General features: G+C 36.6%; 1 protein-coding gene across 1 annotated transcript in view; it reads right to left on the bottom strand.

Annotated features, from left to right (window-relative positions):
• Positions 1-6152: 6152 nt before the first annotated feature.
• Positions 6153-13601, bottom strand: part of MALRD1 (MAM and LDL receptor class A domain containing 1) — a 236467-nt gene continuing 229018 nt past the window's right edge. Inside the window, 3 exon segments of the mRNA XM_050325308.1 lie at positions 6153-6484; positions 7212-7268; positions 8968-9043. Coding sequence (XP_050181265.1) covers positions 6383-6484; positions 7212-7268; positions 8968-9043 — 235 coding nt within the window. The 3' untranslated portion in view covers positions 6153-6382.

The following is a 13601-nucleotide window of genomic DNA, read 5'->3' as shown; positions in this document are numbered from 1 at the left end:
CTAAAGTAGGAGTAAGACACAGTTCCATTGGAGACCAATTGTAATATAGTGTTTATTAATGTCCACTGCTGGCTAACATGTCCATGTGAATACCAGATGGATTACTCATGTTAATGCCCTTGGCATAGCATGTTTCTAATATAACTATATGTTGGTACTCAGTCAAATGTATTCTTAGATAACAAAACCATATTAACATTGGTGAAAGCTTTATAAATTGGCATGCCGTGTGTCACAGAATGATACTGGTTTTATGACCTATGACTTTATAAAACGTCTGAAAAAAATAAAAATTAATCACTTGAAGATGTAGCACTCAAAATTAAAGGCTAAGATGAAGAAAAAAATGAAAACAGCTTTCTTTTGAGAAAAGAAGGAGTTACTTATAATTACCTTTAAATTAGTTAGTCTTAGCATCCCAAACTTTCAAAATATGCAGAAAAAATTAAAACAATAGATTATCAGGGGGTTTTTGTTTTCCATAGCTCTATGCTAATCATTGTGCTGAGTGTGAACTGACTTTTTCCTCCTGTTATGAGCAGCCAAAGTCTTTGTTCTGGGAATGATCACGTAATTACACAGAAGATTAAAGAATTCCCATGAATAATTTGTGCTCATTTCTCCCTGTTAAACCCATTTAACCCAGTTGAGCATGCCTTGCTGACTTGCTTCAGAGACTCACATTTTCATTAGAAAAGTAGAATATCCACCCTCCCCTGCAGCTGATAACTTTTTCTGTCTTATCCTGTTGCCTAAACATTTCCCTGAACTTGACCAGCTCTTCTCCAAAGCAGAATCATTTAGCATTGTTCATAAATAAAAGTTAACTCCTTTGATCAAGAAATGGTAAAAAGAAAAGATAACATTTAAAAATTCATCGAACTATCAGAATGGAAAATTCCTTCTAGTGGTTGGAACCAGTGTTAGGAGACATATTTTAGCTTGTGGTCCATGATGGGCAGTGGACTGCAAGAAATTCATTGTCACATCACAAGCTACTCTAGTTTAGCTACTACACCCCATTTTCTACTACTACTACACCTGGACCCTCAAGTCAAGTTTTATGTTACTGTGTTCTCTTCTAGGTTGATCACTATGTTGCTTTTTGGCCCTATTAAGGTAAGGGAAAAATTGTGGTTTATTATAAAACAGTAAACATGCTGTACATTTCTGGTGTGTCTTTGGTTATGTTCTGATCTGTTCCTCCTGCCTGCCTTTGAGATTCACCTTGAGTATCACAATGCAAGTGAAATGCAAACCCACCAAGACTAATATGCTCTAAATTTATCATATCTTAGTTGTAAGATACTAAATATCCTGTAGAAAAATGCACCTTTTCTTTTTGAGCCTTTTTTTATTTATAGCATGAAATATGTCCCTAAGAATGATTATAACTACAGATGGTGACTTAAAATCCAGATATGAATATTAGCTTTCCTGACATTTTTGAAGATCTGTGGATGTCTGCTGCAGGAACATGCACATTCAGGCCACCCTTCTGGTCAGCTGCATACCTGCTTTCAAATACAAAGGGCATACAATATAAAAGCTCCAGTCAATGAAGTGGTAACAGTCTAGGAACAGTTTGGAATGTTGCTACTATGTTCGTTCTTAGTATTGTGTTTCCCTCCTTTGTTGCACTTTGTACTTCTTCAACCTCACACAGTGGAGAATAACTTCCTATTCACAGATCTTAGTAACAGACTGGTACCTTGGAAAATAGATGGTTGTCTTTAAGTACTAAGTAGAGAATATTGTTCCGTGTCAGGTGCCTGAGTTCTCACCTGTTGTCATCTACATAGAGCAATACAGATCATAGTAGATTTTTCTACTTAGGTGCTTATGAACTTCCATTTTTGTTAACTTATATCTGAATTCTCTCCCTGCCCTCTCCCTCTCTTCCCACACACAAACTGAAAATGAAAGACAGAAGATGCCAGTTTTTGACAGATGCATTACTGCAAGTTACGTGTATATATTAAGTTCTTTCTGTCTAATTTATACAAACAGAGAGAGGTCTGGAAACTGTCAGTGTATAAGAGAGAATTTGTGTGTACACTTGTAGTGAAGATTATCCAATGAGAATCTTCATATCACATACATACATTAGTGAAATTTGCAGTTAATTAAAACAATAAGAATGGGAATCAGATTGTTAACTCTGGACATTTCCATTTCAGATATAATGTCTAGACTTTACAGTCAACAGAAAGAATTAGGAGCTGCTAGAATTCCATTTACTGCATTCTAGGGTAGTCATCTATCTGAGGACAAGATTAATTTAACCACTGCCACCTTGATGGTTACAAAAAGTGGGCATTTTTAGGTGGTTCCAGTGTTTATATAGGGCAGCATGTCTGATTAAGATGCAGTGGATCAGATCAAAGCTCTAAGTAATCCAAGAGCCTACCTCCAGCTGTGTCAGATAGAGAAATAGGTAATGAAAAAGTCAAAAGCTGTGCCTGAGGCCTCAACCACAGCTGAGCAAATAATGAATGAACTGTAAAGGGGAGTTGAGGTTACCTTTGGCTTTAGAGTTATGTCAGCAGACATATGCATGGCACAAGCTGGAGGCAGAACTTAATGAAGACAACGATGTCAAGGAGGAACTGGATACCACCAACACCATGGAATCATAGAACTACAAGAACATTGAGGCCAGAAAGGACTTCTGGATGCCACCTAACCCATCCACTAACTCAAAAGCAGAATAACTTCAAAATTAGGTCATGTGATTGATCATATTTATGATCTGCATATTCCTGAAGCTATTGCTGTTGGAACAGGGACAGGATCAGAGAAAGTCTCATCAGCAAACACCTGGACTAAATCCATGGACATCTCCATTGTAATGACCAGCAGATGCAGGAAAACATGGAGACCTGCAGTAACATATGAAACATGGGTACAGCAGCAACAGTGCAAGCAGTGAACCCAAAGGGGAGCTCTGAGCAAGGCCTGAGCCCCTCAGTATTGCCAAGGGGAGGGTACACAGCCACAGTTTTGTACTTGAGTTTGTACTTAAAGTTTTGTACACAGAAAAGATCTTGCTCCCTTTCAGCACTTCTTCCAAAATTGTGGAGTAGTATCAGCAGCAGATGTCAAGGCAAGTATTAGAACAAACTGGAAACACAGGGACTCTTTCTAAGACAAGATCTGTGTGTGAAAGGATTGCTGATATGTATCATAAATATGTCCTGTAATAAAATGAAGATTAGCCAAAACCAAGAGATTTGCTTGTATTCTTTATGACTATGAGGACCAAAACAACTCTGAGAAGAGCATAAGAACCACACTGAAAGTGGTATTAGGTTCTATTAAAAGTTTTGTCTTGTAATTTGTTTCTGCTGTTACCTTGGATCATTAATGTACAAACATATTTTAACCAGCCCAAGTATGGTATTCATCATCTGTATACAGTATCCATCTTCTAATTTATTCCCAGAAAACAGGTCACTTGGAAACAATTTATTTTTATTACTTAGAATTTATTACAATAGCAGCATAAGGTTACACAGGGTATTTAGTCAAGGGTTATTATTAATTGGGAGAAGTAAGAAACCTATGTAGAAAGATTTAACAATATTTTTTTCCTGTATATTTATATCCCATATATTTCATGTATATTTGTTCTTTAGATTTTGAAATGGAAATTTTGGCAGGGATAACTGAAAATATGAATTCTATGAATTTGGTTTAAAGTACTGAAAAGTTTCAGAAAATTAAACAAAAAAGTAAATTAAACAAAAAGTATATTTTTGTCTTAAAAATTTCAGTCTGGAGCCATTAGTCTGATGAGACAATAACCAAAGAGTGAATATAATTAGGTCTTTTGTTCTTGATGAAATAATAAGAATAAAACATATTGAAGTTCATGAGGATTGAAAGTCTGAATTTTAACACTTTCTTTATAAACACTCTGTCAGTTATAAAAATGGAAAATTATCTTGATGAAAAGCCTACCTTGCTTCAGCTACAATGCAAAAGAGTTCTCTCTTAGGAGATAATTACTGATGAGTAATATGATGTTATTTGAGTTCTTTTACAATAATTCTTTATAATCATATGCTTTTATTTGGGACATTAAAATATGAGTACCATTATTAGTAAAATAAATATGTTTTGTTTCGTAAGGGAGAATGAGATGAAGTTCTGCCATTATTAATCTTATCCTTTTCATTATTGTATTTTTTTACAGATATAAATAGTGTGACACAATGAATGAAGATTTAAGAACTATAGCATAACCAACATTTTAATTTTTAATCAAATTCTGCAAGCAGTGCTAGTGTGTTGCAGAATAAACAAGAATTTAAGCACATAGGTTTGACCTTGTAGGAATGTTCAATGCCTGTTTATAACACAGAGATCAATCATCTCACAGAGCTTTATCAAAATTCCAGAGTTCGGGAGCTGGAGGTGGCAAAGTTGGCACTTTGCTGGATCAAGAGTATTCTCTGTATCTTAACTGGTACAAGTACACTAAGAAAATTCTATGTTTCTGTTTCACAAAGAAAACAGCATATGAGAAAGAAAGGAAACAGCTCTTGTCACAGTTTCTTATTTAAAACCTTAATGAATAACATTTGATAACCTTCAGCTAAACTTGGCATTAGGACAGGTGTGTGTGGAAAAGACGTGAAGCTCCGAGAGGCTTCATTAAAGCAGCAGTGGGGCAGGTGACAGCTGTACGAATTCAGGACACAGAGAAGGAGCAGTTGCAGCAAGAGTTTTTGTCTTTTGTGCTGCCAACCAGTCAAGCAGCCACATGTGCAGCAGCTGATCAGCACACAGATAACTCTGGGCCTACAGTGACCAGTGCTTCTTTTTCAGTTTGTAGTTAGAGCACATTAAGGAAACAAGCTCAAGAGACAAAGTTTTTGGGTGGGCTGTGAGGTTTGAGGAAGAACTGAAGATACTACAGTGGATTACAGAAGATAGGGGAAAGTGAAACAAAGTTTTACAATGCAGCAGAGATGTATTTAGAGCATAATACTAGAAACGTAGAAGAGAATGATAGGCAAACGTCATGCTTTTTTACCTCTGCTACCCGTGAAACAACATGTCGGTCAGACTAAAAAAAATAAGTTAAAAAGTAGTTTTGTGGCCCCAAGTACAAAGATATGTAGATATATAGAAAGATATAGACTATGGTTATGATTTGAAGAAAAAGTGAAAGAAAACCAAACCAAACACAAACCCAAACCCTAACCAGTAAGTCCTGTACATTATGGAATGAAACTAGGCTTTAATATACTTTTCTATCTGGAGTCTCAAAAGTCTAATAAACTTCAAGCAATTCAGCTTTCCCTGAATGAAGAGATACCATCTACTGCAGATGTCTGTTTTTATGAAATTTGTAGGAGTTTAGTAACTTTGAAGCACGTTGATGGGTTTAAAATTAAGCAAACTGTAGAAATACAGTAAGGGAAGAAAACACAAGCACAGCAGGAACACTTAAGCCTTTAAGCTAAAAATGATGATCTTATAATGCAAGTGGGCATTATAGAAGATGACAAATTGTCAGGTTATTTAAAGTGTAAACATGTTACACGATATGCCTGGTACCACAGAGGATGACAATCAAAATCACGAGGCAATCCAGAATGCCTTCCCAATATTTTTCTCATGCAGGCACAGGCCGACATAAGTTTCAGCTGTGTGGGAGGCCAACCTCTTCAGCAGAAATATGGTTTCCTAAACATGCTAGTTTCCACCCTCTGTCAACCACTAAGCTAAATTTATCAGTAGCACTGTGGTAAGAACTGCAGAGCTGACCAGAGGAAAATTTGGTCAGATATGGTTATCAAGGTTAATAATAAACATATTTTTTTTAATAAATGTATGTAGTGGTATGTCACATTGATGAATCACATGATAAGCTGATATGCAAATCCATGATTCATGACCACTGGTGATTTAGCTCGATATGTTTCTAATTATACAAAGACTTTTCTTTTGCTTCTGCTTCTTGGAACACTCAAAGAGTCAGTTAAAATCCTTTCTAATGTAAAATTGCAGAAATATTTAAGACATAAAATTATGATTCCCAAACCTCAAGAATCTGGATTTGATTAAACATTTTATTAACATACTGGAATTGAAGATGCACAAATGTAAAAGGAATTCATAGTTATAATTATCAATCTCTTTCTCCACCAACAGAAATAACAGAAGACTGTATATAATTATGTTTTACTTATGTATGAATTCCATTTTTAATATAAAGTTATTTTCTGAACATAATTATTTTAATAAAAGAGTTATTCTGTGAAGGGTTATTCATCCATATTGCAAACACTACAGTATCATGACATACTTTCAAATTTTAGAAAAAATTTTCAGGCAAAGAGTTACAATCAATATTCGTCCTGGGTTTTGTTCATGTTTTCAAGGAACTACACAATTTCTCCATGTCTTCTGATGCTACACCATAGAGAGGATTTGGAAAAGAAGTAGCATTCACATCTTCATTAAACAGATACTAAAATAAAAAAGATAGAATGAAATTTAAAATCCAAGTCATTCATTTGTTAAAATGCACATTAAATGGCTATAGATTCGTGATAGAAGTAACATATGACGATAAGTTGAAAGATAACTATAAAATCTCTAAACATTTTTAGACTAGACTTTCAGTTGATTAAAATAAGCATAGCTGCACTGAAAAAATTGTCTGCCACGTATACCTGATCAAGTAATTTAACCTTATTCTACACCTGTTTCCACCTTTTTTGTATGTCTCCAGAGCCCTTGCTCTAATAGACATATACTATTATTTTAGGAGAATCTGTGTGTAGAAGTGTAGTTGCAGTGGGTCACTAATTTTGGTAAACGGTATTGTAATTTAAATAACTGGTTCTAATATTCTTGAATGAGGAATGTATGAGAAAAGAGGTAATATGATCCCTTTGGGTAAGGATTTCAGTAGTTCTAAAAATTTTGTTTAGCATCTGCCTATACTGGAACATGTTGAATTACTGTATTATTGTATGGTGTAACAGTAGCTATGATAAGCAACATTAATAACATTGCAATTCTGAGGTCCTTGCCAACGAATTTGACCCTCGTCCTCTTTCTCAGATTTCCGGAGTTGCTAACACTATGAGTAGCAATACACCAATGATTTTAAGTGACATTTTTCCCTTTCCTCTGCACATGAATTTCATTTACTAGCCCAACACATACCCTAGAAATGTGTTATTACATACCTCATGCCATGGAGAAACGCTGATTTGAACAGCAGGTGAGGTGGCATACCCAGGAGACTATAAAAAGAAAAAAACTGCTTCAGAATATTTTTAGTGAGCTGCAAATAATATTCTGAAAATATTTTTCCATGTTGCTGCCTGAATAACACATTCTTTGGATTCAAAATTACAAGGCAATACTATAGGCAAGAGTGTGGCAGTGCTAAGCCCCACATGGTTTTGGTGTTCAGAAAGGTCTAGGAGAATTGTTCTTTCTTTATGAAACTTAGAGACTCCCACAATAACTTGTGGGTATTCAGCTGGACGTAAGAGCTTTTGCTCATGTTTTGTCATATCTTTTGACTGCTGATATACTATTCAGATTTAAGTCTCATCAGACTTGCAGAAAATTCATAACTCCTGTTTTCCTTTCAAAAGGAAAAATTAGTGTAAACATGTATTTTTCCAGTCCTAAAGAAAATAGAGGAGAATCTGATACAGAACAGGACTTCAATCACAATGCCTGGGGCTGTCTTCCATAAAAATGTCTCTCCTGATGCTGTGCTTCTGTTTTTCAACTTGTTATTAAATGAAGCCTGTCAGGAATCTATTTTAACTAAAATAAAAATGTCCTGATAAATTGGACATGATTGTGATGGGAATGTTTCCAACTTGGAGCTCTCACAAACTCCAACCTATAAGTGAATTCATTTGATCTAATGTCTAAAATCAGGTGTAAGGACCCTTTTATAGAAAGTAAATGGCATGTCATAGTTAATCCTATTCAAAGCCACAGTGGAATCTTGCATTATTGACTGTGCAAAGGACTAGGAAGTCTTATTTTCTATTTTAAACCAAGCCTAGTTCTTTCAATGCTAATAGGAGTAGTATCAAAATGAGGGTAGGAAGGATATTTTAAGTATTTTTTTTCCTGCTTTTTACTCCAGAGTGCTTAGTCTATTTTATTTTTAATTATAAACAAAATTATAAACAAAATTATTGCAGGTATCTGCATTTTAAGTGAAGCATATTTCTCTTGTTAAATGTAAACCCATAAATTTTAGATATTGTAATTTGATAATTAAATCTTGCCTTGAAATCTTTTGCTGCAATATGTTCACTTTTAGATATGAATTTTATTTAAAAACTTCTTTGTTACTCTAGCAGTCTCTTAATAATGATCAACAAAATATATTATGGAAATGCGTGACCTAGAGTTTGTTTAGTGTCAACATGAATTTTACAGTGATGGGAATTGTGATGCACATTTAAAGTATTGGGAAGTATTATTAAATGTTTTACTATAGTGAGTGTGTAAAGGCAGCTTGGATGCCGAATCATGCATTTTGTGGTTTTATTGTTGATGGTGTGTTTCTGTTGTTGGGTGTCTGCTTTGCTGGGTGGGTTTTTTTGTTTTGTTTTTGTTTGTTTGTTTGTTTTTGTTTGTTTTTTTCTAAAGCAAAAGGAGGCAAGTCCCAGTAAGCTTTCTCTTATCTATGTGTGGCTAAATATTTTATCCAAAACTCTTTTTTTGTCTTTCCGAATCAACAAGCCCACAGTCATAAAAGTTATAAATATTGAGATGTTTTGAAAACTCAGCTGATTTCAAATCTTCCTATGTTTTGAAAATGCAGTGGAAGCTGCATCAATTTTTAATTCTCACTTCTTTTATTAAATAGCATTCAGTGAGGTATTACACTGTTTGTTTCAATGGAAAACTGTTTGAGGACTACAAACACACTTTTCTGAATGTATAGAAGCTGTTATTGCTACTTACCTGCACTTTCTCAGATGAACTAAGGTCTTGGTACAGTGGATTGGCAAATGAAACATTTGCAGTTTCCTGTACTTTCCTTGAAAAATCAAGCAAAAGAAAAGGAAAAACACCCACCATATCACATATGTTGTCAAAGAACTGAACAGTTTCAACTTGAAAAGACTTGAGTAAAAAGTAATACATGGCTAAATATATTTCCAACTGAGCTCTACTGAAATAAATGAAATTAAACCAATATAGACATATATAAATAATGTCTATGTTAAAATAATAATTTTGCATTTGTAGCTACTTAAAATGTTGCTGCTTTTGGATATGCTAGAGCTTTTAAATGTTCATAAAATGCAGGTACAGTGCTATATATTAAAACATGATTTTACCTTAAAAGATCACATTCCTTCTGTGTTTTGGAACTATTACACAAACAATTCATTAATTAACATGGTCTTAGGATCCAAGTTCAAAATACATTCTTTATTTAATTGTTATAAGAACTCTGTTTTTCCAATTAATTAGGAAAGAACTTGCATTTTGAGTCAAAATCATCAGTTTTAGTTTTAAATCTATAAAAGCTACCCATACCTTACGCTGAAAAGCCATAAATAATCACTGAAGGTATTGAAATGCAAAGGTTTAATAAATTAACACAGTGTCTTAAACAATTTAAAATGGATGAATAGGACAAATTTTGCTAATTATGGGTCTCATGTCCATTACCTTCTCTAGAAGTTTAAAGATATGCTTTCCTGATAAAAGTCTTCACATATTCCATTTTCTTTGGAAGTACGTATAACCCGTGCAGTTAATTCCATTAATTCCTCGAAAGCAGAATGGGGTGGAGCTTTCTGCCTACACCTAAATTTTTTCCCTTATAGATGACTGGTTGCTAATATTCTACAATTCTACAATTCTACAATCACAGAATCATTTAGGTGGGAAAAGACCTCTAGAATCACTAAGTCTAACCTTTGACAGATCCCCACCTTGTCAACTTGACCATGGCACTATGTCCAGTCCTTTCTACCTCCAGGGATGGTGACTCCACCACCATGGGCAGTCATTCCAACACTTAATAACCCTTTCTGTGAAGAAATTCTTCCTGATGTCCAACCTGAACCTTCCCTGGCACAGCTTGAGGTTGTGTCCTCTTGTCCTGTCACTAGCTGCCTGGGAGAAGAGTCTGACCCCCACCGTGTTCCACTCTCCTGTCAGGCAGTTGTAGAGAGTGGTAAGGTCTGTCCTCAGCCTTCTCTTCTGCAAGCTAAAGAACCCCAGCTCCCTCAACCACTCCTCATAGGACTTAAGCTATAGACCCTTCATCAGCTTTGTTGCCCTGTTCTCTGGACTCACTCCAGCACCTCAGTGTCTTTCTTATAGTGAGAGGTCCAGAATCATCAAAAGTGCTTCAAGACTATGTAAAAAACAGCTGTATTAGTTAAAACTACTGAAGAATGAAGCTGAAGCTAATCTTTGCCTTTGAAGAGATGCTTTTATTTTTTGTTGGGTTTTTTTCCACCATTTTTAAGAATAAGAGCATATGCACATCTGTGTGTATGTAGAAAGCTGTGTTTGCACAGTATTCTAAGAAAAAATTTTCCTAAAGCTTCCCATCAATTTCAATCATAGAGAAGTGGATTTTCTTCTATTAAAGAGTCCTTCTATTCCAAAGCTGCTCTTACAGGTGGTTGTAACAGTGTCTTCCTAGAAGGTGATAGATAGGCTCTGGGTTACTGAGCAGAAAAGAGTAGTCACAGAAGCATAGCTGATGGAGGTGTTGGGAAGGGAAGCTGTTCCTCAGCGAGAACCACAGAGCAGACACACTGCATGATTTCTTTTGTAAAAACCAGAATGGCTGCTTAGGAGGAAGGCACAAGTAGGCTACAGACTTATATGACCTCATGAGTTAAATCAAGGTAAGAAACTAAGTTTGGGTTTTACACTTAACCAGACACGTCTCCATAAAATTTTTCACAACAAGACTGTCAGAAAGCAATTGCTTCTTATGCCAGTCTCATAATTTATTTTGATTACCTGCAATGAGGAGAGCTGGATATTTGAACCTGTTGATTTTTTCATTTGATCTTAATCTTAACTGTAATAAATCATGGTGTCATGATTTTTAGTTAGTTTAGTGGAGCTATAATTTATTCAATTATTTATACGCATCCTAAGTATATATTTGCATCCTAATCCTCTTGAATAAAGTTCAGAAAATGTATATAGAATTTATTTTTTACTCTAAAATGAAAGCAAAAGCTGAGGCCAGAAGCAAACTTAGATGAGAAGTTTTCAAGAAGTTTGGCTCTGCTTCTAAACTAGTGCCCAAAGGGCCAGATTTGCATGCCTTAATTTTTGTGTCTCATTTAGACATCATAGACCAACTGACCTAAAAGCACGATATGGAATTAAGCACACCAGTTCTGCTTACAGTCAGTGGAGACACTTCCAAAAGGCAGTGCAAGTCACATAATTCTCAGCGGCAACCTCCTTTACTGTGCCAATAGCAAATGGTAAGGGTAGGGACAGGTCTGATTCTCTTTCATCCCCACTCCCCCATGAAACGAGCAATTTGTGCAAGACCTATATATAGCTTATTTGGGCAAGAACATGCTGAGTACTTAGGTCTGTCTTGAGGGCAGGAGGATGCTGAACTTGGATCTCCAGCTTTCTCTGCAAGGAGTATAACTAACCAGAAGGACACTGTGCCAAACTGTGGGCACCAAAAAGAGTGCTGAGTTCTTAAACATTGTGTCTGTGGTTGCTGAGTTTAGTGCTGAAATTGGTCCTGTCTGTGTGTGTGAGGTTTTCTCTAGCGTGAGTCTTGCTCAGGCTGCCCAGTAGATTTCAGGTGTTTCTCCATTTTAGATCGGAATCTTGAAAGAGCATATGTATTGGTCACCTAATCTTAGGAAAAATGGGAATTTTATGGCCCAAAATGTGGACATTGCTTGAATTTATGCACCACAAACTTAGATGGAGAATGAGCCTTCTTAAGTTCTCTCCCGTTCTTAGAAACATTTTTGCCAAAGCAGGGTTTTCAAAGCACCTTGAATGTACTATCTTACATGTAACTTATATGCTACACATATATGCAACATATATATATGCACATAGATGTACATATATCAAAGTATTTATACAAACACATGTATGGTTATCCCCATTTGTGAATGATTCTTACTAAGAGATACCAATAATTATCCTTAACAATTCTGAAATATTTTGAAATTACTTAAAAGATCTCAAGGAATATACAAGAAAAAATGTAATCACATGTTTACACAAGTGCTGCAATCCATCAGTTGGATGAGGTAGTAACTGCCTGAATCACAGAATATGCTGAGTTGGAAGAGAATCACGAGGATCATTGAGTCCAATTCCTGGCCCTGCCCAGGACCATCCCCAAGAGTCACACCATGTGCCTGAGAGTATTATCCAAATGCTTCTTGAACTTTTTCAGTCTTGACATTGTGACCACTTCCCTGGTGAGGCTGTTCCAGTGCCCAACCATCCTCTGGGGGAAGAACTTTTTTCTTATATCCAACCTAAACCTCTCCTGAAACAACTTCAGGCCATTCCCTCAGGTCCTGTCACCGGTCATCACAGAGAAAAGATCAGTGCCTGCCCTTCCTCTTGCCCTCATAAGGAAGTTGTAACTGCAATGAGGTCTCCCCTCAGTTTCCTCCAGGCTCAGCAGATCAAGTGACCTCAGCCGCTCCTCATACGGTTTCCCCTCAAGGCCCTTCACCATCTTCACTGCCCTCTTTTGGACACTCTCTAACAGCTTGATATCTTTCTCATATTGCAGTGACCAAAACTGCCATAATATTCAAGGTGAGGCCGCACTAGTGCAGAGCAGAGCAGGACAATCCCCTCCCTTGACTGGCTGCCGAAGCTTTGCCTGATGCCCCTGAGGTTATGGTTGGCCCTCCTGGCTACCAGGGCACTGCTGACTCATGTTTGGCTTGCCGTCAACCAGGACCCTCAGGTCCTTTTCCATGACACTGCTTTTCTGCATCTCATTTCCCAGTCGGTCTGAACATCTGGGACTACCCCATTCTGGGTGGAGAATCTGGCACTTTCCCTTGTTGAACTTCATAATTTGTCAAGGTGTCTCTGCGGGGCCTCCCTGCCTTTGAGGGAGTCAACAGCTCCTCACAGTTTTTTGTTATCTGCAGATTTGCTTGGTATCCCTTTCTATCCTATGTCCAAGTAATTTATGAAGATACTGAAGAGCACATAGCCCAAGATGGAGCTCTGTGGAACCCCATTAGTGCCAGGTCACCAGTCTGATGTTACCCCATTCACTATTACCCCCTGTGCTCGATCCGTGAACCAACTGCCCACCCACTGCATGATGTGTTTATCCAGCCATGCGCTGGACATTTTGTTCAGGAGGATAGAAAACTTTACTGAAGTCTGTGCTAGGGAACTGAGATGACATATTCTCACTACTTTACATGTTGTGCATACATCTCTAGAATTAAACACAGCACAGTAGACCTTTAGCTAATCAGAATATGAAGCTCCCCTGATTAGAGAAAAGCAATGGTATGTCCACTATTGTACACTGTCACCAATATAAATAGTGCTGAGGAAGGCATAAAAGTGCAGTACTAGTCAGTGGGGTGACT

The sequence above is a fragment of the Myiozetetes cayanensis genome, unplaced genomic scaffold, assembly GCF_022539395.1.
Source record: "Myiozetetes cayanensis isolate MyiCay16 unplaced genomic scaffold, myiCay2020 scf1, whole genome shotgun sequence".
Classification (NCBI taxonomy): domain Eukaryota; kingdom Metazoa; phylum Chordata; class Aves; order Passeriformes; family Tyrannidae; genus Myiozetetes; species Myiozetetes cayanensis.
Note: the sequence above shows the minus strand (reverse complement) of the source record. Positions and strands in the feature narration are given on the sequence as shown.